The 24,901-nt window shown below is 41.7% G+C and overlaps 1 protein-coding gene across 2 annotated transcripts in view; it reads left to right on the top strand.

Moving 5' to 3' along the window:
- The window catches only part of zmp:0000000755 (phosphofurin acidic cluster sorting protein 2), a 56,545-nt gene that overhangs the window by 29,102 nt on the left and 2,542 nt on the right, over positions 1-24,901 (top strand). Inside the window, exons 3-23 of one of the 2 annotated variants that reach the window (XM_032540874.1) lie at positions 2,671-2,760; positions 6,386-6,511; positions 8,958-9,120; positions 10,227-10,318; positions 10,577-10,657; positions 11,021-11,080; positions 12,495-12,646; positions 12,903-12,996; positions 14,508-14,591; positions 15,346-15,473; positions 16,061-16,193; positions 16,301-16,405; positions 16,643-16,749; positions 17,950-18,104; positions 18,196-18,306; positions 19,288-19,390; positions 20,585-20,617; positions 21,957-21,999; positions 22,119-22,161; positions 22,312-22,447; positions 22,769-22,992. In XM_032540874.1, the coding sequence (XP_032396765.1) occupies positions 2,671-2,760; positions 6,386-6,511; positions 8,958-9,120; positions 10,227-10,318; positions 10,577-10,657; positions 11,021-11,080; positions 12,495-12,646; positions 12,903-12,996; positions 14,508-14,591; positions 15,346-15,473; positions 16,061-16,193; positions 16,301-16,405; positions 16,643-16,749; positions 17,950-18,104; positions 18,196-18,306; positions 19,288-19,390; positions 20,585-20,617; positions 21,957-21,999; positions 22,119-22,161; positions 22,312-22,447; positions 22,769-22,992 (2,263 nt within the window). The remainder of the gene's footprint in view (positions 1-2,670; positions 2,761-6,385; positions 6,512-8,957; positions 9,121-10,226; positions 10,319-10,576; positions 10,658-11,020; positions 11,081-12,494; positions 12,647-12,902; positions 12,997-14,507; positions 14,592-15,345; positions 15,474-16,060; positions 16,194-16,300; positions 16,406-16,642; positions 16,750-17,949; positions 18,105-18,195; positions 18,307-19,287; positions 19,391-20,584; positions 20,618-21,956; positions 22,000-22,118; positions 22,162-22,311; positions 22,448-22,768; positions 22,993-24,901) is intronic. The other variant, XM_032540875.1, reaches the window with a different exon arrangement.

Here is a 24,901-nt window from a genome sequence, read left to right on the forward strand (position 1 = left end):
GAGGATAAAATTGGAAGTTGGAGAATGCCTCGACAAGCAGCTCATTTGTCAAAGAGCTTTCATTTTCAGTGGAGAAGAAAATGAGTTTGTGTTGTGTAAGTTCTGTGTGACATATCAAGCTATGTGTATCACGTGTTTTGGTTGTCTTCCATTCAGCTGTTAACATTGCTTGGTTGGTACCAGGGAGTTGATTAGTTGAAGTGTGGGTATGTACTGTATGCCATCTCCGTTGGCTGGGATAGACCCTCATAATCCTCTTGCCTTCTGTGGCTCACAAGGTGAGACCCTTGGGGCATTTGTTTTCCTGACTGTAACTTCTTGTGAATTTTCCTTGACCTGCCCTCTGTGCCATCTGTCCACGCTTGCAGGTGTGATCAGACCGAAAAAGACTATAACTGTGTTTGAAACCATTCCCTCAGTCACTCACTAGTCCCTGTTAGTGTTTATTAAGTAGTTAACTATATAGGCTATAGGGAATGACCAAACGACTCCTTCTGCTTCTTCTTCTGGGAAAACACGTCCACATTGCATTGTGGTATAGTAGAGTAAAATGTAGGTTACACTGTATACGCTCAAATTAGCTGCTCATTGAGGGTATTTTATAGTAGACTATAGTGAATAAAATTAACCGCTGAGTATTCAAACACTATATAGCTATATATTGCACTATTCTGTGATAGGAAACAGTTTCAAACACACCTTATGTTTGAAAGAACAGATAATGGTAGGAAAATACTGAAATTACAAAGCATTGCTCCTATTTATTGTGCCTGTATGAAACATTCATTGTCATTTAAATACTATGTGTACAATAAGTTATTTAAAATCACTCATGCAAAGGATGTGCGTGCTGAGGCACCACTACATCCTTGAATGGAGCTAACCCCCGCTGTAATGGTTCCCCAGCACACACCCAACCATTTCATTTGGTATCTGTTACATGATTTAGCAGCTCTAATGACATGAGGATCCAATGTTTTACCCACTGCATTGGAGTATTAGACTTTCTAGGGTGCCAGGTAAAGGATATCCTCGCCGCTCACCAAGTCTTATTAATTCTATTTAGGTTTAGCAGACACCTGAACTAACCTCTGATGACTTATGATTTTTTTTTTTTTACTGCAGTTGATGAGTTGCCAAATATATTACACAACAGATGCCTGTCTTCAGCACTCACAACTTAACATTAAATCGTAAAACCGAGCCTTGCTGTTCCTGTTCTCACGTTCACACTCTGACTGAAGATTAGAAGGGGTAGAAAAAGAAGCTTGGTTTTAGAAGAATTAAACTGTAACTTGACGAGGAGCAGGATAGACTTTAATCCGAGGCTCGAAAGAGAAACTCGCTAAGGGCCGAGACAGGTCCTCTGAGGTCGGTGTCCTGCCGGCTGCCAAAATTACCTTAGGTGATGAGTCTCTCTCAAACAGAATAGCAAGCCTTAAATAATAAAATAAAAAGAGGTTTTGATTAGCAACTTGAAACAGTAGCTGCACCATAATAGCAGCTATGTAAACGTATCTAATTTAAAAACCTTTTTTCAGGTGACAGTTCCACCTTGACCAAACATCCCTCTCAAGGCATGCTTAAGAATCAGGTGTTTCTAAGATGCGGAGGGTAGCAGTAGCTGAGAGCTTGAAGCTGAAGCAGGCCTGTAATTATTAGGTTGCTTTTGAATCCTTATGTCAGTTTGGAAAACCTCTTGTCCTCTGCAGTGTCCCTCATCAACTAGGCCCTTGACCACCACTGACTCCTAACCCCCATCCCATTGTCACTACACGTTACATTAACACACATCCTGGACTATTACACCTGGCCATTACGCATATTACATATGCTGTGAACTTCTGCACAGCCCCATGATCAATATTTTTTGCACAAACTATACAGCTTTCTTTTCCTTTCTTACACTGTTTTATTGCACATATTTGTCCTAGTGCTTTTTCCGTACTTTTTATTGTAATAGGCCTATATCTATTCTGTATTTATGTTCTTAACTGTAGCAGTGCTTTGCTTTATTTTATTTACTTTTTTAATATGTTTATTATTTACTGTATGCAACTTATACACCAAGGCACCTTGCAACTGCAACCTTACTTGGCAGTAAATCTCATTCTGATTCTCTTGATATGTCCCTGAGCAGGCCATCTGACCCATATTCTACTTGTAGTAGTAGCACTGTTCTCTAGAAAGCAGTGAAGGAGTAGAGGACTGTCTGTACTGGGTGGGCTAAAGGTGTGAATCTGCATGAATGTATGAATGTGAAGCAGGCTGGTCCTAAAATAAGGCCTGCACACTCAGTCACTGTAGTCTGATAGATATTGGCTTATGAAACAACATACGATGAGGGATTTGTGGGTATTTTCCCACAACTTTTTATTTTGAATTTTTTTTGGAAGTGAAAGTGCAATAACCCCATATGTATGGAGTGCCAACTCACTTCATTGTGTTATCTTGATTTTTGTTTTTTTACTTTTTCAATTTTGCTAGTTTTTATTTGTTGTTTATACTGTCATTCTGGGAGCTGCTAAACTGTGTTTTGTTGAAAACAATGACAATAAATATCTATTCTGTTCTATTCTTGTTCCAAAGGGAGCCCCTCATGTATCATTTTTAAAATGTGACATTTATGAATGTGCTTACAAGGAGACTTTGCTTCACTTTGTCTCCCAGGGTTCTAAGCGTCTTCTGAGATCAAATGAGTACGTCCTCCCACCCAGTGGAATGATGGAGACGGATCTGGAGCTCACATTCTCACTACAGGCAAGTACTCTGACATTATACTGTGAATTCTTACACTGCTATACAGCAGGTACTTGACAGGGAGGATTGTGTTGAAGCCTTTATCCGAGCTCGTGCCTCTTCCAGCCCCGAGCAAAAGTGTTAAATTCAAAATATCCATGTGTATTATACATGTGTTTACAGTAATTCTTATGAACTTAAATCAGGCTATGTTATTTTCTATTAGCCTCACTATGTTTTGTGTTATTTTGGGTAGGGCTGCACGATTTTGGCCAAAATGATAATCACGATTATTTTGATCGCGATTATTCTCACGATTATTTGTTGATTTTAACCAAAACAAATTGTATTGTCATATAGGCTGTTTATAACTGGAGAGGGAGTGTGATGGACGCTACTCACAGAGAGACGGCTGATCATTATGAACGGGTCCGGCACGGGTCGAACGGCGGATAAACACGGCGTGTGTATGAAACGTCTGTATCTTCACTGCGCTGCATTTTTATGAACTATGATATTCTGGCCATGGGTCACATCTCTGGCCCAGGTCCAGCAGCTCCGTCTCACGCTGTTACTCTACCAACTGAAGTTAGTTGCATTCAATAACTTCTTCTGTGTTCTTCGCCGTGGCGGCCGCGATAGCAGAGTTACCATGGAAACACTGGTACAAATACAGGTTTAACCCTCATATTTAACAATATACAGCTGTGTTAATAAAAAAATAAATTTGTAGACAAATGTCAGAAGTTTGAACCGGCGGCCGCTGTGCGGCGGGGCGCGGAGAGTAGAGGAGAGAGAGTAGAGGAGAGAGAGTAGGACGAGAGAGCGTAGAAAGATCCCACACAGGCACGGCATTACAGAAGAAATGGGTCATGTAACGCAAAATTAAACCATATCCATATAAACAGCATTGCAGCGGATGCGAGGACATTAGCACCGGTGCGTCCGGGAGCTAACAGCTAACAGACGCTAACTAGCACCGACTAGCACTGGTCAGCACTGTTGTCGGAAAAACAACAGACGGGGTCACGGGACATAATGTTGCGTTTACTGGTAAACTGGTAAACCTTGAGACCGACGTATAACCGACTGCTATCTGTTGAGTTTTCCTCCCGTTACTCTGTCCTCTGGGACTGTCTACATCTAGAAAATAAGCTGCACCGGGTGCAGTGAACTACTCTGACTGGCTCATGAGCAGACGGCTTTACGGAGCGGGAGATTGGCTTTGCAAAAAACCCGGAGCGTTCTATGAAATGACGCTTTATAAAAAATAATCGCTCGATCACGCAAATTTGATCGTGGGAAGTCCAAATCGTGATCGCGATTAAAATTCGATTAATTGTGCAGCCCTAATTTTGGGGTATAAAGAGGTTTTGTTTCTGTTTTAGATTTTGGCAGTTTTTCAAGTACAACCTTACTCCGTATAGAAATGAATCATTCTGGAAGTGACTGAAGCGGAATCCTTTTATGACAGAATGTTTTCGATTTGAAATAATACACGCTGCATGGATGCAGACAACTTTTTTTTTCTCTTCTGCCAATATAAATGCCGGGACCAATAGATTGGGAAATGCCTAATATCAGCCCGCCCTAATAGACATGGTTCTCATGTTCAAGGAAAACCTGGAAAAGTCTTGAGATTTCAAAATCTCGTTTTCCAGACTTGGAAAAATTGTTGTATGTTTTAGATCATGTCATGGGATTTTGTTGTGTTAGTACAATCGGTTCTGTTTCCCCTCATGCTTGAATGCCAGTGCCAGACTGATAAAAGTGTTTTTAAAGGACAATGTATTAACTGCCTGTAGTTTGACGTATTTGAGGTGAATAGCAACATAATCAACTGATACAGAGTGAAAGGGGTAGCTTTTTAATTTTCATACAGTAATTTACATTTAGGATAAAGTATTCTATTCAGTTCAGTTTGTGTACTTATAGATTGTAAATGGTCATGGATATTTTATTGTAAGGCCTTGAAAAGTAATGGAAATGTTTTGGATATTTTGTCCATGAAAATGTGTGGGAGCATCTATATTAGAAATGAACTAACCTAGGACAGGTGAAACAGTTGTGGGGAAACAGGCATGAAGTTTGTTGATGGAAAAGTTGCACATTTAACTGAAATGTGCAAATCTTTGCAGAAATCTGAAACAAAAAAAGCCCAGCTGAAATCACACTGCTGTGGAGTAGAGCATATAAAAAGTGTGGGCAGTGTTGGATATGGATATTGCAGCAGTGATGTTCAAGTTAACCACCTTGTGTGCAACTCTATCTTATTATTGTGTGAATATTATAGACAGAAGGCAAGAAAAGTCAATGTGAAGATCATGTTCTGGCAGTCGGAGACAATATGACTCGAGAGGAAACAGTCAGGATGGATGGATAGATAGATGGATAGATGGATAGATGGCTAGATAGATAGATAAAAACAGCAAATGGGAGTCTCTGAGAGAATAATATTGTTCTGAAGTGATGAAGGGTAACAAACTGTTCAACCACAGTTCAGCAGACAGACTACAGACAGTTTTCTTTAATAGTTCAGATGATAAATATGCAGAACACCAACCATGTTGGTTCAGTGCTGGCCTCTGAGTATAGTGAGACTGGCTGGCTGTATTTTAACATTCACTTGAACCGGGTGTGTGGGATATCGCAACATTATCAGTTCACATTATTCAGTGCCGACAGCATTCTGACTACATAAATCTGCTAAAATAGCAAAGCACTTTGTCCACTCTTGAATAAACTCACAGTCCACAACAACAGAGAATTAACATCTTGGCTGGCAGTCTAAGATAACCAAAAGGATTGTAAGGAGCGCACTGGCTGGTAAAACACTGGAAATGTCTGATGGCATTGACAATATGGCCTGGCCACACTCTATGCTTCATTGGGTGGCAATAAACTGTGGCACAGATAAGCAGTCGCCAGGTGATGCAATGAAATCCACAAAGTCAGTTCCAGAGAGAAAAGGCTTTGTTGGAAATAAATAGCGTCAAAGAACTCATTCAAACTCCAAAAAAGTGCTAGTACTGACTGTCTAAATAAAATGTGTGCGTCATGGCTTCTAAGGGCACTGGAGCACAGTGAAATCTTGAGTAAGCGCTTTTGAAATTACCAAAAAGCTGAATTACAGCTGCAGGATTAATCATTTACTTGTCAAGTATTAAATTAATCGGCAACTGTTTTGATAATTGATGAATCATTTTGAATCATTATTTATGAAGAAAAAAAAGGGCCATTCCTTTTGATTCCGGCTTCTCAAATGTGAATTATTTCTAGTTTCTTCACTCGTCTATGACAGTAAACTGAATATCTTTGAGTTGTAGACAAAACGTGACATTTGAGGACGTCATCTTGGCCATGTGCGAAACACTTTTTCTGATTATTCACCATTTTCTGACATTTTATAGACCAAACAACCCATCGATTATTGGAGAAAATAACCGACAATGAAAATAATTGTTAATTGCTGCTTTAAGCTGAATACAGACACAACATGGCAGGTCACCACTAAATAATTACTTTTGTAATGGAGTAACAAAAACAATGTATTAAAATAAGTCTGCATGTGTGTTCCCATTTGAAGGCTGATGAATATTTCATGTTATCTGCATTGTTTGTCTGACTTTTTATTTGTTATTTCTAGTACCCCCATTTTCTGAAGAGGGACGCCAACAGACTGCAGATTATGCTGCAGAGGAGGAAACGCTACAAGAATCGAACAATCCTTGGCTACAAAACTTTGGCTGTGGGAGTTATAAATATGGCTGAGGTACTGTATGATGCCTCAACTGTTTCATGTTTAATTGTCAGGCGTCGGCCTCTTGAGAAATATGATTTTGGTCTGAGCTGGCAACTTCATTCTGCTCTTCTCTGACAGTGATTGACATGGCTATTAGTGTCTCTTGTCTTGGTTTGCCAGAGAGAGAGCCCTCCTGTGTTACACATAAATTCAGATGACTCGTGGTCATCACACATTCTGCTGTGTGAGATTATGGGCCATCTGGAGCTGGCTTGCATTTTTCAGGGACCAGTGCATTCAGCCATGCTATGCATTTTTAATGGACTAGGAGCTGATATAATGCCACTTGTGGATGTTTGTTTGAGATATGCGATTTACATTTAGTTACGTCAGACTGTATGCTTGGCCACTGGGCCGTCAAGATGCCATTTGTTTTATATCCAAAATGACTCTGCTTGCTTTGCGTACTGATGCCTGTTATCAGTGTGGATATCACGCATTGAAACTGCTGGCAGCTATTAATTGCGTCACTCATTGGGTCATTCCCTTGCATCACTGTGCAGTACTATTGTATTTACATTTTTTAACACACAAAGGATTGGATTCGGGCTATATATAGCAGATACAGATCAATTAAAATGCCTTGTGTATGACAAAATTAGTTTGGTGTCTGTGTGTGAGTGAGACACAGATATTCAGCATTGCACTTATTCAGAATGGAGATACACAAATAGCATTTCTTTGTAATTGTCCAAATTCGCTCATGCACCCATTCATGCTCAGCCAACGTGACATTCCACTAGTAGCCCCCAGGATAGGAATTGACTGGCTTCTGAAAACAAGACTAATGCTTTATTGCATTTCAAAATACCACTCAACTGCTGTGCTGGTGTGGTTCTTGCTGCAGTGAAACAACACACAGACATCCATGAATAAAGCTAGAGTGGCCATTATTGGATCCTGTTGGGTAATTATGTTGTCATCTGCTGTTGAGTAAACTCACTCGGGCCCTCATTCTGAATCTATTGGGGCATTATATTAGGAAGTAATTTATTGGACTTTGCATGCAGCGTTCAAGCGCACCCCTGCCAGTGAATGAGCAAAATGAGCTTTACTCTCAAGTGAAATATCTGATTTTAAACAGTTAATGCAAACTGTGTTGTATTGTTTGACTGGAAGTTATGAGCAAATTGGCTCATTTAGACGTTGAGATTGGAAAAGCAGCATTTTGCTCATGAAGATTCACTGAAGAGATAACTGTCACATTGTAATCAGTCGGTAAATCTCTGCGAGCATACAGCAGTGGAACAGAAGGCTTCTCAATCTATGTTGTATCAGTATTGGCTCAGTAAAGTGAGATACAATTCTTCCACCTTGCCTGTCATCCTCCTGTCTGTTGATGAAATATGATATGTTCCATGCTGCTTCGACAGAGTCTACAAAGGGATTGATAGATGCAGGAATTGTACAGGGGCTTGAGAAAATGTACACACCTATGCTAAAGTTGATTAAAAAGATGAATAAAAAAACATCTTTTGGAAATTGATCTTATTGCCTTAATTCAACAAATCCAACCTTTTAAGCACACCAATTTTCTTTGTGAATTAATAATGTATTGTAAATAAATACATTTTCTTCCTTTAAAATACAGGGGGCATAAGTATACACACCCCTATATTAAATTCCATAGAGGCAGGCACATTTTTATTATTAAAGGCCAGTTATTTCATGGATCCAGGATACTATGCATCCTGATAAAGTTCCCTTGACCTTTAGTATTAAAAACACCCCCCATCATCACATACCCTTCACTATACCTAGAGATTGGCATAGTGTTATTTCAGTTAGCTTAATAACTGGTTTGATTTGCATTGAGAGATGATCTTATGGAAAGTTCCCCATGCCTATCTCTGGGTATGTGATGATGTGTGGGGGCTATTTTAATTCCGAAGGCCAAGGGAACTTTATCAGGATGCATAGTGTCCTGGATCCATGAAGTAAGTGGCCTTTAAAAAAAAAAAAAAAAAAAAAAACAGAAGTGCCATCTCTATGGGAATTTATCATAGGGGTGTCTATACTTATATCCCCTTTTGTTATTTTAAAAAAAAAAGAAGAACATTTATTTATTTACAATAATTATTCATTCACAAAGAAAATTGGTGTCCTTTAAAAGGTTGGATTTTCCTAAATGTTTTTGAATAAAGGAATCCAGATCAATTTACAAAAGATGTTTTTTTTTTAATTCCTCTTTTTAATCAACTTTAGTATTGATGGGTAAACTTTTTCAAGCCACTGTGAATCTCAGCTAAAGAGGATGTTTATACAGATATGAAAAAGATAACATTATCATAATATTGCAGTGGAGGGATAAAATGAAACTATAGTGTCTTGTATAAATTGGTTTAAAGGTTATTTTTGTATTTCAATGTATTGTTTAAATCATGGCAGGCTTTAATGTTAATCTTCCTATGTCCAGGTGATGCAACACCCAACAGACGGAGGACAGATTCTGGGTCTCCATAGCAACGTGAAGGAGGCGCCAGTGCGTGTTGCGGAGATCAGCGTGTACTCTCTGTCCAGCCAGCCCATCGACCACGAGGACGGTAGTGGCCAGGCTGGCCGCAAGACCAAAACCTCAGGTGAGCACAGTCCTCTCCGTCCCCCTAACATGGGTCTGTTAGGCAGCCCTGTGCTCATGCTGCCCGGCCTTATTCTGTTTGTAATTTTAGCCTTTACCCTGGAGCCAGGCCTCTCTCTCTTCCCGCCTTCCACATGGCTCCCATTTCCCAACCAAGGACAAAATAAACTCTATTAATCCCAAGCCAACCTATGGCCAAGGATATGTTATTCTCTTCAGATATGGTTGTAATGTTGATTTGAGAGTTGAACAGGTTTAGGGCCTATTACGTTACACCATTCTAATTCAGGACAGGGAGAAATATCGGGCCATGCCGGGACTCCATGCCTTCATCCTGCTATGCTGATCCCTCGCTGTTCTGGATGTTATTAAGGAGGCCGCTCCAACATAACAGATGAGCTCATGCACCAAGTATTATGCTCGTGTCACTACGAGGGAAGGGAAGTTTATCTTTCGCCTTTCTCCTCTCTAGTGATCCTTAATAACATCCATCCCATCTAAGAGCAAAGAACAGGATGTTTCACAGGCAAAAGGGAGAAATCTTCCTCTTTAGGAATGTGACTGTTCAAACCAATAAATATGGCATAAAACAATAGTAAAAAAGAAATGTCATTAAAACTGAATCCCATAGTGTGAAAAGGATCACAAAATGACCTCTACAATCAAATTGTCATATTATTCCTTTCATTGCATTTCAACAAGCACATTCAGCGTTTAATTATTTTCACACAAAAATGTTTTTGCATTACCTTGTTCGGCTCATTATTCTTGCCAAGTAGTCAATGCAATTCATTACTGATGAACTGTGTAGAAAGGACAGTAAATGAAGCAACTTTACTCACACTGAATGAAAATTGTCTTTGGCTCAAACTGATATTTGTGGAAAATTACACAATGTACTGAATGTCTCATTTAAGTTACAAGAGAGTTATAATGTTTTTGTATGTTTTACACCTTTGGTCTTCTAATGACAAATTGCTTCCCATAGTCATACTTTACTCCAAAAGAATCTTTCAGCAGTTTCTGTGAGAAACGTTCACATTTGATCTGGCCAATACAATGCTAGACATTGATGTTTTTTTGTGTTTCTGTTCTTGCCTACCTTAGACCGCTCCCCAGACATGGATAACTATTCTGAGGAGGACGATGACAGCTACTCGTCAGAGCAGGAAGCCAGCGATGATGCAGTTCATGCCCAGGTCGGTGCAACCAAATGCTTAGAAATCTGCAATACCTAGTGCAATTAAAGAGTCTCCTTGTCATACTGAACATGCTATTGTGTAGAGAAAAAAGAAATTTCAATAGCAGATTTTGTCAGAAGCAGTTGTCCTTTCAGAGGTTTTGGTGTGTATAATGATATTCTACATTTAGCTTAAATGTACTGTATGTGGGTATAAATGTAGGGGCACTATTATGTTGAGATTTCAGATATGTTATCCATTCCCTCTGTATTTCAGGATCTTTATGATGAAGACGACGAGGTCAGGAAGCCTAAGAAAGCCCGGAGAAAAATGATCCGAACCACCTCCATGACCAGGGTTAGTTAACATCCTTTTCCACCACATGGAGTTTTATGCTTGCCAATCATTGACTATAAGGAGGATTTGAGACCTGTGTTTGTTGTTGTACAAGCCTTTTAAGGCAAAGCACACACTGTGTTCCATTTGCCCAAGTCATTAGGACGATGTGGATGAGCACGTAAATGAACACTGTGGGTTCAGTACACTGATTATAATGGTCTTTACATACAGAGGCTGTGAATGAGTAATCCAGTGGACAGTTACTGGGAGAACACATAAACCCAAGTCCTGCTGTCATACATATATATAATGATGAGTTATTTATTTTTTCAGGGGGTTCTTTTTGTCATAATTGTATTTTTTTGTGTGTGTCTGTGACAGCAACCTAACTTCAAGCAGAAGTTTGTGGCCTTGCTAAAGAGGTTCAAGGTAACAGATGAGGTGAGTGTGAAAAGAATAATTGCCTTTGTTTTGTTTGACACCCTGGAGAAGGCGTTGTGTCAAAACAAATGATGTGGGGAATTTTAAAGGCGCACAGCATCCTTCTAAGTGAACGCGCCTGCAATTTTTCCGTCCTTCTGTTATGAAGCTTTTAGTCAGCCAGCTGCAAAACATATCCGTTATTAAATTGCCCTTGCGGTTGGAGAAAATAATCTCACTATTGATGACTGCCTAAACAGCCTATTGCGTTGGGTAATGTGCTCCTGACTGGAGAAGAATCGCCCGTGAAGAAATCACTGCCATACCAGAGGTACAAGCATCATTATGAGCTGCATTACCTCAGTGCTCATGCACGAGTCATACATTCCCATTAGCAGCAATCGGTATGCAGAAACCATTAACAACTCTATTCTCCCTGCCAATTAATCTAATGATAAATGTAGGCTTGTACATTGCTTTTGTTTAGCCTGTTTATTCTTCTCTTACCTCCTTTTTTTTTTTGAATAAAAGTTTGTGGATTCTACACAATAGCTTGTCATCTGCAGCAAATCGACCATTTGTGTGCAACAACTGACCATTAGTACATAATCTGTGGCAGGCCATTACAATGATAATAATTCCTATTGAACTGTGAAATCTCTTGAAGTAGTTGAGCTACCCGTTGTCTTGTTTCTCCTCCCTCATTGACTTTCTGATGTCGGAAACAGTCCATAGAATACTACATGATTTATAAAAGATTAGGTTCTATTTTTAACTATGTACATTTTCAGACTGGATTAGGATTTACTTTGCTTTTATACTCATCCCTTTCGGTTTATATGTAACTTTTAAAAAATGGGACTAAGACACTTGTGATGTGGGATTTAACCTAGTAATGCTTACAAGAGCCTTGGCCATCTGAGTTGTGTTTTTCTGGATGCTTCTGAATGATCTTTTATCACGTCCCCTGTCTCTAATCCCTTCCTTGTGGCTGGGCCAGTATGCAGTGCTACAGCTCTATAAATACATAGCCAGGAGGAGGAGAGGGGACAGACTGTGTTTATCTGCTCCCTGCCAGCTATTGCACTTATGGAGTGGCATTAATCCACAAGCCTGGCTGTGTGCAGTTCCTATGATATACATCCCCACTGTGAAGCTGGCAGATGAAGGCTCGGCACCTTAGCTGTCCTCTAGCAGTCACTTACCTTTTAATTGGCCTGCTTAGGACCAAGGCAGGGACATATTTATAGCGTAGATTTTCTCATTTTACATCCTTTAGTGTTCTCCCCCATTCATTAGTTTCCATTAGCCTAGCAGTGAAAGTGATTAGCTAATGCACAGCACCAGTCACTTCCTACACTTATTTAATCCCTGATTACAGCGTACCGATGTGTTGATGATGCGTTGTTGATGTGTCTATCTTGTACGGTGGCAGGTCCTGGACTCCGACCCAGTTGACCAGACACAGGAAGTGGAGGAGGATCTAGACTTACTCTACGACAGTCTGGAGGTGTACAACCAGAGCGACAGTGGGCCAGAGATGGAGGACAACGAGAGCGTCCTGAGCACGCCCAAGCCCAAACTCAAGTATGTCTATACTCTACCTGGTTTCCTCAAAGGCCATCTTTTTAGAACTTGCCTAATATTTCTAGATATTGAATTATTTCTTTCCACAGCCTGTATAGGGTTTTAGTGTGATTTCTAAAATTAAAAACAAAATGATAAGTATTCAAAACATATCTGAAGTTGCAACTGGCCCCTCAAATGGAAATGACAAGAAGAAAAACAGGTTAAGAAAAGCATTTTTTCCAAGCTCAATTAAAATCTTTGTTTCTATTTCTAGGCCGTTTTTTGAAGGGATGTCTCACTCCAGTTCCCAGACAGAAATTGGAAGCATACACAGCCAAAAAAGCCAGCAGAGAGAGCTGTCGTGTCCTGTAAGTTGATCACCAGGCACTCTATTAACAAACCTGTCAGATGCCTTCCAGACACACTGTTGTTTACCCATAAAGGTCTTCCTATCAGTTGCTGGAGAGGTCCTTTTAGTAAACTGTTACGTAAAGGAATTGCCCCTGGGCACTGTTGAAATGTCTGGCAGGCCTCTATGCTTATTGTGGTTTAGGGATTCCCAAGGACCATGACACAGGCAAGTTATTCTAAGCATGAGCACAGTGTAGCCCACCAGCTCCCACCCCTGCAGAAGAGCGGGGGGGGGGGCTGCAGTCCTTACCCTCTTCACCCCTACAGCCCTCTAGTATTTATAGGGACTTCTACAGAATGACCTCTTCACCACCATCAACGCACACATACACAGAGACACAAATATGCTCAGAGAGAAGATTGGATGGAGCAATCCCTAAACACAGAGATTTATGGCCCATTGGAAACAACAAGGACAGGAAAGAGAGAGAGAGACATGTTGAGTCTGATGGTTAGAGAGGGAGTGCTGTTTATAAATATCTGGGAATCCATTTTAGCCTGTAACAAAACAGCCCAGAGCATTTCAGATTGCTATAGTCCTCCATTCTGCTCACCAACAAAACCCCCATTGCATAGGCTTGGCGTTCGCGTGCACATGCTCAAGTGTGACGTCTAAACTTTTCAGAAATGCAAGATGAGAGGCTCACTGCTGCCTCGCAGACATATTTAGATATCTAGCAGGATAAATATCTGGAGCTTTTGGGGATTCTGCTGGGGAGCTACAGCCAATGAGAACGCAAGACACGGGCTGAGGGGAAACAAGGGAAGGATTTGCTTGTAGCTTACTGTATGTAATGCATTTGGAACACGGACCAAAGTTGTTATTGCAGGTAGAGAAAACAGGCTATGAATAGTAAAGACGTGTGAACACCCGTGCCAATGACAACAGCCCCTATAAGCGCTCTGTCTGAGCTTTCTTTTTCCTCTTTGTTTTATCACTGCAAATCAGCCACCAACAGCTTGGAGCGCTTGTTTCTGGTGGACAACCCAAAATCCTCTCCCGCATATGGTATTACGTCATGCATCGTGTCACTTCTCTTGTGTGTTTTTGTGACAAAAACGTAGTTTGTACACAAGACTGGGGATTTATCCATGTAAACGATCTAGCAGTGTGTGAGCCCCTGGTGCCAGTGAGTCAGGTAGTGTGAAAAGAAGACAACTAGACAGAAAGTTGTGTAATGTGTACAGCGAACTGCCAACTTTGAAAGTCTTGTAATGGAAACGTAGCTTAAGAGTGATCAATCTTGACCTGAGCAGATGGAGCATAGCACTCTAATAAGGAGCCGTAACATTTAGCCATTTATATATTTACCAGACAAAAGTGTTGTGTGTGTGTGTGTGTGTGTGTGTGTGTGTGTGTTGTGTGTGTGTGTGTGTGTGTGTGTGTGTGTGTGTGTGTGTGTGTGTGTGTGTGTGTGTGTGTGTGTGTGTGTGTGTGTGTGTGTGTGTGTGTGTGTGTGTCCTGCAGAGTGGTGAATTTCTGACCGTGGACAGATGTAAAGTGCAAGGGGCCCGGAATAAAGATGACAGCGTCACAGATACGACCGTTGGGGTATGTGTTTGAAACAACAATAGTTCAACTTTTTTTTTGTTTGTTTTGAACTATATCTCCCTTGAGCATCTCTTTCTCAGATTTTTCTCTACCCTCTCCACTTCAGTGCCTTTTCCTCCCATGGGTCGTAGTTGTTGTTATTTTTTTCAGGAAAAAGCACAGAGGGAGGGAGTATGCAGGGGAGGTTAAACCAAACAGCACAGTCATCCATTATGGATCAGTAGAGCAGAGAAGGCGGCCCCATGCTGGATAAATCCTGACTGATGATCCAAAGAGGGGTGTTTGTGTTTGTTGTTGTCTTTTTGCTGTCGGGTCACTCTAACCTTGTTGGGCCAACCCCAGCTCCCCCTCAGAGCGCTGGGCTGCTGACACGCCGCACCGCTGCTCTAACCCACTTTGAACTGAAAATCAAAACTGCAGGAACAGTGTTTCCCCAGCTGCCTGCTACGAGACCACTACTTATTTTTTTATTTGTATCACATCTGTCATGTTGGGCTCGCATTATTATCTTCAACCACAACTAACAACCAACAGCTCAAATATTGACCAGGCCAGCACCTATCTACTTCCCTCCCCGCCTCAACTCTTTCACCTCTTGCTCTTAAAATGCACCACACACAAAAGCACACAAAAATAATACAGAAAGTGTTCAAACCTGAGAGGTACTGATGCAGTAGTAGATGGGACATGACAGTGCTTGTATTGTATGAGAAACATCAGCATTGTGCCATTTGCTCCCCCTCCTTGGGTTCAGGAGCCAGAGGCTGACGACAGCGGGCCGGGGCCGGGGGAGGTGAGCAGCTGGGATGTCAACACTGAACGGATGACCAGCACTGTTGGCAAGCTCTGCAAGACAGAGTCCCAAAACCACATGTCTCCCAGGTACACTGCTGATCACTACATCTGGAAACATTCATACAAGATAGTGTTATGTCATCATGTACTGTATGTACACAAGCTACTTTACGTGCACTGCGTGAAGCGCATATTTAGTGTCTTAATTACTCATAGGTGTGTTTTGGGGTTGAACATGCAATAAACAAATCAAGGTGTCATCTCCCATTCCTTTTAAAGCCAGGCGCATTTGTTCCTTTTTTTTTTTATATAAAAACATTTTCAGCCTTTATTTTTGACTTGAAAGGGCATAGAGATGGGCAATGACATGCAGCAAAGGGCCGCAGGTCAGAGTCAAACTTGCGACCTGTTGCATCTAGGAGTTAACCTCCTAAATGTTGACGTCCACTCCACCAACTGAGCTAGCGGAGTGCCCGGTGCAAATGCATCTTAGACATACTTAAAGTGTTAACGATGTTTATCTTCTTCTTTTTTTTTTTACTTGGAATGGGTGTTTCCGCAACAGTTTTTTTTTTTCTTTTTAAATGTTTTGTCAACTTCTAAGCCCAGTTTATTAGGTTGCCTGCTTCGTCTGACATGTACTTTAAGCCCCTTGGGTTTCTTCCCTCCCTCAGTAAAGTGGAGAACAGGCTGCAGAGGCGTCCTCGCAGCACCTCCATGAAAGACCGACAGAACTCCAAGGCTCAGAACGACCGAACCAGCAGCATGGAGAGCGAGTGCTCCCCAGACTCGCGTCTCATAGCACAGGTAAACACCTCGCAAGATGGAATACTAAGCTGCAGATGTTTTCTTCACATGGGTTTTTAATTTTGTGAAAATATGCTCAGACTCTCGACTTGTCATTTGTCTCAAAGGTTCCAAGGAAGTCTGTGTATGACCAGCTGAACCAGATCCTCATCTCCGACGAACGGCTGCCAGAGAGCATCATCCTCATTAACACCATGGAGTGGCAAGGACAGGTGTGCGCTTTTCTCTACAGAACACTTAATATCAAAGACTCACCTCGCTTTAGAAACACTTGGGCCAGGCTAGCTACTAGCATTTTCCTAACATGCAAAAAGCTGCAAAAAGACCGAAATACAAAAGAATAATTTTGTACCCCCGTAGCATGTTTGTCCTGCTGCATTTCCAACACGACCGACCCTGCCTCATGTATAACCATTATCTCATCAGGCCCTTCTTGTGTTTCTGCACAGTATGTATCCGAGTTGCTCCATGAACAGGGCCAGCCCATTGTGTCCACCTGCTCTGCTGCCGATGTTCAAGCTGCCTTTAACACCATCGTTACTCGCATCCAGAGATTGTGAGTCACATACACACTCACATACACACACAAACGCACAAACTAGTTAAATGACATGAGTCACTAGAGTGTGTGATCTTGCTGCCCGTTATCTTGTTGTAGTATTCGCCAAATGATGTATGTTTAGGGTGGCCCTCTGCCAGAGAACTCCAGGACGCTATCACTCATGCTGCTAATGTGCTCTCTGCCTGTTAACCCATTCTATCAGAATGTGACTATTTTCTCTTGAAAAGCTGAAGTACAGCCTTCTTCTTTCTTTCTTTTTTTCTTGGATCCATCTGCTTGGCTGCTGTCTCCTCAGGAAGTCATGTCAGTGGGAGACTGAGGCTGTCTCAGTCTGCCATGCTGCTTTTCTTAAACCTGTTTTCACTTTAAATCCACCGAACTGCAATTTTTCCACTCTTTACACACCTGCTCCTCAGTCAACCTGTACTCCAGCTGGGGGCCGTGTCATGTGAAGCCATGCAAGTCTCTGATGGTAACATGCTCGCTCAGTGCTGTCATCGCTTCAGCTGGCTGCAGGGTTTTTCCCTCAAATGTTGTTGCTGAGAACTGAGAGTAAATGGACATTTTAAAACCAACAGATATTAGGGTCCTGATCTGTTATTGGACTGTGAAAATGAAAGTTTTAAAATTACCAACAAAGTCCTAAAGACTTATATAAACATCTTACAGCATACAAGACATAACATTTTGGATACTATTTTTAAAAAAAACAGCTTCGTAAACCTTAAAATCATTTTTAGGGTTTAAGGCCTTTTGCCTTTTGCGTGAACAATTAATCAACCCAGCTAAAGTAAGTTGACTTGAGTTTCAGTTTAAAAAATTTTCACAATGGTAATCTTTTTGTCATTGTAGAATCTAAATGCTGTTGCAATATTTGGTTTAACTTCAGAAAGACTAATTTGCAAGTACCTGGTATTAGAAATTAGAACATGATACAATCTTGCTTTCAATAAATGGTAAGACCGGTTTTCAACCCTGTTGACATTCAAATCCTTAGACAGCCATGAATTCTCTCACACACCCTCTCTGACACACCTTTCATTACATTAACATGTCATTTAGCTGATGCTTTTGATCCAAAGCGACTTATAATTGCTCTATACAGTATGTCATAGGCCGCACGCCTTTTCATCATTTTGAACTCTATCTCTGAATTACTCATACCTCCTCCTCTCCTTGTCTTAACCCCTGCAGCTGTAACTGCAATGCACAGACACCACCGACGATGAAGGTGGCCGTGGCAGGCGACCAGAGTTACCTCAGCACCATCCTGAGGTTCTTCGTGGAGCAGCTGGCCAACAAAACACCTGACTGGCTCAGTTACATACGCTTCCTGGTGATCCCCATAGGTATATCATCCAGGATTAGTGCAAATACCAGCCTAACATGCTATGATACCATTGTTTTATGCTTAAAGTATTTATGTGCACTCCTGCACAGGTTCTCATCCCCTGGCAAAGTATGTGGCCTCCTTTGACAGTAGGTTCAACAGCATCTTTATGGACACTGCATGGAGGGAGCTGTTCTGCAGGACGGAACGGCCCACCTCAGGTAGGATGCATAGCTCTGGCATCTGGCTACAAAGCCAGTCTGTGTGTCTAATCTTCAGCCAACTTGAAAGGGAAAGAAATGGGGTCAGAGCATGGGTCAGGGGGCTGATGGATTGGAAGAAGAGTTTTTCCTCCAATTGCAAAAGACAGCTACAGCCTGCTGAAGTGAAGCAAATGGCTCTAGATTATGGCACTCCTCCTCCTCCTCCCTGTAAACTGTCTGCTGCTGCTAAAGAAAACCACCGAGCTGTCAGAACTCTGACTTTGATATATTCCCCAAAGGTTGTCAAAATTACAGTTTGTAAGTCTGTTTGCCTTCACACACATCCACGTTAAACTGGTATTCCCATCTCAACTCACTTGTTCTGCCCAGACAAGTCCAATAATTCTCACCCATCCCCACCGATTAATTCACTTCATGTACACCCCATAATTGCAAGAGTTGCAGTCCCCCACACCACGTTGATCATCTAAAATATGGTTCAAAGCAACTACAAAAAATTTAAAAAAGGAACAGCAAAACTGGGTCCTTCATCTTTGTCCTTCATTCTTTCATCCTTGACGTTAGCTGCCACCACAACACAAAAGGCAGTGTTTGGATAGGAATGGCTGTGAGTGCTTTCTTCAGCAGGGAGTTGGGTTGAAACTGCAGAGAGACAATAGGTCAAAATATATTGACATTAAAATCAGCTTGCATCTCCACATTTTAAGTTGGCAAAAATAGGCTGCATGTTGCCCACAGGCCTTCAGTTGGACACATAATTCATCTCATGTGTCATATGGTTGACTTCACCCACGTTTTTAGGGACATTTTACACTTGCATCCCCCACCTCCTTAATTCAGTCAAATGAAAATGATTAATGCACAGTCTTCTAGTGATCTGCTGTATGTTAAAATTAGCATTTGCATCAATTGTCTTGCAGCTTGTTAGTCAGGCATGGAACAGGAGAAACATGTTGTTAACAATCTGTCTCCCTGCAGATAACATAGACGTAGCAGGACGAGTCGTTCAGTATCTGGTCGGTGCCAACGTCTCCCACCAGTTCCCCATCTCAGAAGCAATGCTCACCTACAAACAGAAGAGGTAAAGTGTGTGTGTGTGTGTCCTTGTGTGTCCGTCCCTGTGTGTGTGTGTGTGTGTGTGTGTGTGTGTGTGTCCGTGTCCGTGTCCGTGTGTGTGTCCGTGTCCGTGTGTGTGTGTGGATATGATTTCTAACTTAACTGATATTAATGATTTATTATGTCTATTTTCTCACTAAAATGTCTCAGAACAAATATAGCTATGACTGGTCATCAGTTAAACAGCATGTGGGAGATGTTTGAATGCATATGCATGCAAGCGGCCACATACATTAAACACAAGTTGCTGTGATGATATTGATCCTCACTTATTTTGACATAAATAATGGCGTTTTTCCATTAATGGTACCTGCTCGCCTTGCCTCTGCTCAACTCGACCGCGGTGCCCCGTCCTCCTTTTTCCGTTGCAGATTAGTACCCCCTCATGCGTGAGGCGAGCTGCGGCTGGTCGTCATAGCAGGAAACTGCCGCGACCTGCCGTGATTGAAGGTGTGGTGTGTTGTGTTCGATTCTCGACGTGTTGCCACAGCCAAAATGCAAATTAGTTTCAAATGAACCTTGAGGCAGCAACAAAAAAAAAAAAACGCTGGGTAAACTATTTAACAGAAAACACAGCGGGTTTGTTCAGGACCCCCCCACCCCTGTCTGTTGCTAGCAATGACAACGCAGTGATTAGTGACAATTCTCTTTGACCAATCAGTAGTCTGCAGGTTTTCAGGTCACTTTTTAGTATCGCCTCAGCTCACTTTGAACCTCGACTTAGGTAGAACTACAAAAAGTACCTGTACCAGGGACTCTTTTTCGAAATGGAAAACCAAATAAGGCAAGTAGAGTTGAGGCGAGTTGAATAGATACCATGCAAAAAATGCCATAAGGAAGTTAAGGAGAGACCGGTTCAGGTCCATTCCAAGTAACACTGTTTTAGAAAAGGTTTATGGCTGATTATTACATTTGCTAGATCAGCGCAGGCCTCTGCTTCTACTAAGTCCTTTGTGTCGTCCCACAAACACATCACACGCTCAACAGACAGTTTGTTACGTTTCTTTGTGCATTTGATGGTTTTCTTTCTGAGGTGTGACCCAACATTTCCCCTCTTTGTAAGAACGGCTTCCTATTGGTCAGAAGGTACTAAATACAACACACAGTTTTAACAGTTGCATTCCTTCTTCCCCCTTTCCCCCTTTGATTTGCATTCAAGGAAAAGAAGTTTGTATTTTGATTTTTACATCAGGTATCTAATTCAACTCTTGTTTTTGTTTTGAACCTCCTTATTTTCTCTCCTCCATTTGGCTTGAGCTCCTTACTGTGTCTTAACATTTCCCTTTTCACACCGTAACTTCACTTTGCACTCCTGTCCTGACTTGTGTCTTTGGTTTGCCGTGACGTTTGATTCTTTACTCTGTCCTCTGTCCTCTGTGTTGTTGCTGTGAATTTGCCTATCAACCTTTAAAACAGTTTTCAACAATATTCACAATTCAATATTCCCATTCAAGTGTCAGTTACAGAATTCCTGTTTAGTAGAAAGTGAGCTGAGTGAATCAGCTGTGCTCAGTGTATTGGTTTACCCTTAGGACAGGCTACATCATTATAAACTTTCACTCAATATTATTGACTGCTTTGACTACTGCAAGGCAAATCAAATATTTCAATAAGGTAATAATAATGTGATATTTCCATCTCATTCTAAACTGCATAAGTACTACTTACTCTAAAACACATGCAATATATTTCTGCATGAATCAAAGTAAAGTAATTTACAAAAGGATTGGCAGTTAGGTTTGAATTATTGTTTGCCCCCATATACTTGGTCTTTGTGAGTTATGCAACACCTTGTGATGCAACAAGTTGCTTTAAAAAAAATCTTGACCTTGCAATATGTAACATCACTGAAATAATATTATATATTAGAGCACTGGCGCCCAAAGTGGTAAGATTGCTGAGGACTTGGATCCTGGTTCTGCACTGGAACAGAAGCCAGCAGTGTTCTTTGTCCTTCCGCTGTTTGCTGTGGGTGCAAATCTATTTCGCAGGCTCATGAGAGACATTAGGAGTTGCAGCATTTGTTGCCACATGTTAGAGGACAATTGCAGAAAGATAACACTTTCTCACCTCTACCATGCTGAATCGTTGAGTGCATTTTGTGTGTATAACGTGTGTATTGAATTTTAATTGACATTGTTTTTTCCTATCTCTGTATTGTTGAACTAGGTGACTCAACACAGTAGTAGTGGAAAGGAGCCTCACAGTTATTATGGCTGGGCCCAAACTATCACTTTTAACCCCATGTATTAAAAATAGCTCCTAGTACTGGCTGATAAGAAAGACCCCATCTTCTTTTGGTTGTAAGGAGCGTTCCCTTCATTCATCTCATTGTAACATGACCCCCAAGATGACCCCATTTCATGTGCCATTTCTGCTGCGATGGGACATAGTGCAGGTCATGCCAAAGCCATCTTCCCTTCAGGTCCATTGAGTGTTCATGTGCACCTCTGGAGTGTTGAAGTGTTAAGCTCCACATCTGGTCATACTCATCGCCTCTTCACTCTCTCTCTGTATCTCTCTGTTTACAGCCCTGATGAGGACTCCTGTCAAAAATTTGTGCCATTTATTGGGGTAAGATTGTTGTTTTTCTTTTTAAAAATGTTGTGTCCTATGTAAAGGTGTCAGACGGAATTGTTGATTCATTTTGTGTTCACTTTAGTTTCACACTGAAACGTTTTTTATTCTTGCAGGTTGTGAAAGTTGGGATTGTGGAGCAAAGCCTCTCAACTTCAGGTAAGGAAGGGCTTTATTTTTGGTGTGGTAGTATTTTATCAGGGTAGTGTGTTCAACATGTTACTGTTGATTCTATCTGCTGACTTTGTTTACTTGATTATGGCTATTTTTAGTTTTATTTGAGACTTTTTCCCATTCCCAAATTTGCAGTGGACTCAGATGATGCAATGGTCAACACAAGCATCCTGTCCTCCCCAACGCCCCCATCGGCCGGTCCGTATGGGAAGGAGATTGGGGGCACCCCCCCACAGTCGCCCTCTGTGTCCACCGCCCTCTCTGGAGCTGGGTACGTCAACACACACATAATTATCAGCAACGGGCGCCCGGATATCTCAGTTGGTAGAGCAGGCACCCATATCGAGGTTTACTCCTCCACGCAGTGGGCCCGGGTTCAACTCCAACCAGCGGCCCTTTCCTGCATGTCATTCCCCCCCCCCTTTTGTTTCTTCAGCTGTACTGTCAATAAAGCCCTAAAAAATGCCCAAAAAAAAAAATAATATTTATTATCCAAAACTCCATCTTATTTTTTCTCTCATTGTAAAGCTGTGCTTTAGTAGCGAAGTGGGGGAAAAAAAAAACTGACTTTGTCTTTTTTTTCCCTTTGTAGCTCTCCGTGTTCGGGCAGTGAAGTGATGGGGCTCCAGGTGGACTACTGGACGTGGCAAGGCCCAGAGAAGAAGAAAGAGGGGGAGAAGAGAGACGTGGGACTGAAGAACACCCTGAAGAGTAACTTCCGCTCACTGCAAGTCAGCCGTCTGCCCTGCGGGGGGGAACTCACCCCACCACCCAGCATGGCCATGACTGTGGTCACCAAGGAGAAGAACAAGAAAGGTACTCCTTACTTTGGATAATATGACTGTCCTGACACACCAAGTACAATACATTGTACCTAATAATTACAACACATTCATATGTAAGCACAACATGAATATTTTAAAATATATATCTTTTTTACTTTCTTAATCTCAAGTTGTCCGTGCATAATAATAATAATAAATTGAATTTGTATAGCGCTTTTCCCAAGCTCAAAGTCGCTAACCAGAGTAGAAAAAGTGTTAAAAAAAAAAAAAAAAAAATACAAAGATAGGCAGACGGAAAAGATGGGTCTTCAGATGGGACTGAAAAATGGTGAGGGATTCAGAGATGCGGATCTCATGGGGGAGGGAGTTCCAGAGCCTGGGAGCTGCCCTGGAAAAGGCTCTGTCCCAAAACTGCGGAGCTTTGACTTGGGGACAGAGAGGAGAACCGGTGAGGTGGATCTGAGGGACCGTGAAGGTTGGTAGGGGAGGGAGGAGGACGTGAGGTATGACGGGGCAAGGTCGTGTATGGCTTTGTAGGTGAGGACCAGGATTTTGTATTATGTGATCCGGTGAGAAATGGGAAGCCAGTGTAGCTGTTTTAGGACCGGAGTGTTGTGGTGCCAGGATGTGGAGCGGGTGATGAGCCGTGCAGCTGAGTTCTGAACCAGTTGGAGCCTTTTAATGGAGGTTGAGCTGATGCCGCGGAGTAGTGAGTTGCAAATAGTAAGTCGTGAGGAGATGAAGGCATGAATAAGTCTTTCGGCAGCAGAGGGAGTGAGTGAGGGTCTGATTTTAGCAATATAAGTCATAAGCAATAAGACCTGATGAGTTGGTCTAAAAGTAAGCCTGATGCAGAGGTGAGGGGTGTCATTTTCAAACTGTCCCAACCAAAGGCATTTCAGACAAAAAAAAAAAAAAATTATTTTTATTAGTGACAGTGGGTAGACCGGAAAGGTGGGAGAGAGATGGGTGGTGACACGCAGCAAAGGGTCGCAGATCGGACTCAAACTTGGGCCGCTGCGAAGGCCTCAGCCTACGTGGGGGGTGGGGGCACACTCTTACTGGGTGACCTAGAGGCCGCCCTGACTTTAGACTATTTATCAGACTTCACACAGCTCTCTTCAGCCACAACTTTTTTCACATACAGTTGTGTTCAAAATACTAGCAGTCCAACATCACTGACCTCATAAATCCTATTTTTAGTAGAAGTGATATTTCCACAAATAACTTCCTAGTAAGTGTTGTAGAGTCATATAAAACCAACAGTCATGACATGCATGCTGCTCATTCTGTGTAATTGAATCTGCATGTTCAAAATAATAGCAGTGTTGTGTTCAATTAGTGAGGTCACTGATTCTGTAAAGAAACAGGTGTCAGTTATGGCCCGATATTTAAGGAAGGAAGGAAGCAAGTGTTGTGCATGCTGGTTATAGTGCATTTCACACTGAAATACTCAGCAAAATGGGTTGTTCCAGACATTGCTCTGAGAAACAGAGGACTTTGATTAAAAAATTGATTGGAGACGGGAAAACATAAACGAGTGCAAAAGTCCCATTGCTGAAAAAAGACACGTACTGAATAGGATGAAATTTACCAAAGGACACATTGACTGGCCAAAGGAGAAATGGCGCGACATTCTGGGGACTGATGAGAGCAAAATTGTTCTTTTTGGGTCTAGGGGCTGCAGACAGTTTGTCCAACGACCCCCGTGCACTGAATTTAAGCCACAGTGCACTGTGAAGAGAGTAAAACATGCTGGTACAAAAATGATGTTATGGGGATGTTTCTCATACTGTGGTGTTGGGCCTATTTATCGCTTACCAGGGATCAGTTTCAAGACATCAAAGTACTTGAGTTTCCTTATGCTGAAGTTTCCTTATACTTGAGTTTCCTTATGCTGAAGACGAAATCCCTTTGAAATGGGTCTTTCAACAAGACAA

This window comes from Etheostoma spectabile, chromosome 17, assembly GCF_008692095.1.
Source record: "Etheostoma spectabile isolate EspeVRDwgs_2016 chromosome 17, UIUC_Espe_1.0, whole genome shotgun sequence".
NCBI lineage: Eukaryota > Metazoa > Chordata > Actinopteri > Perciformes > Percidae > Etheostoma > Etheostoma spectabile.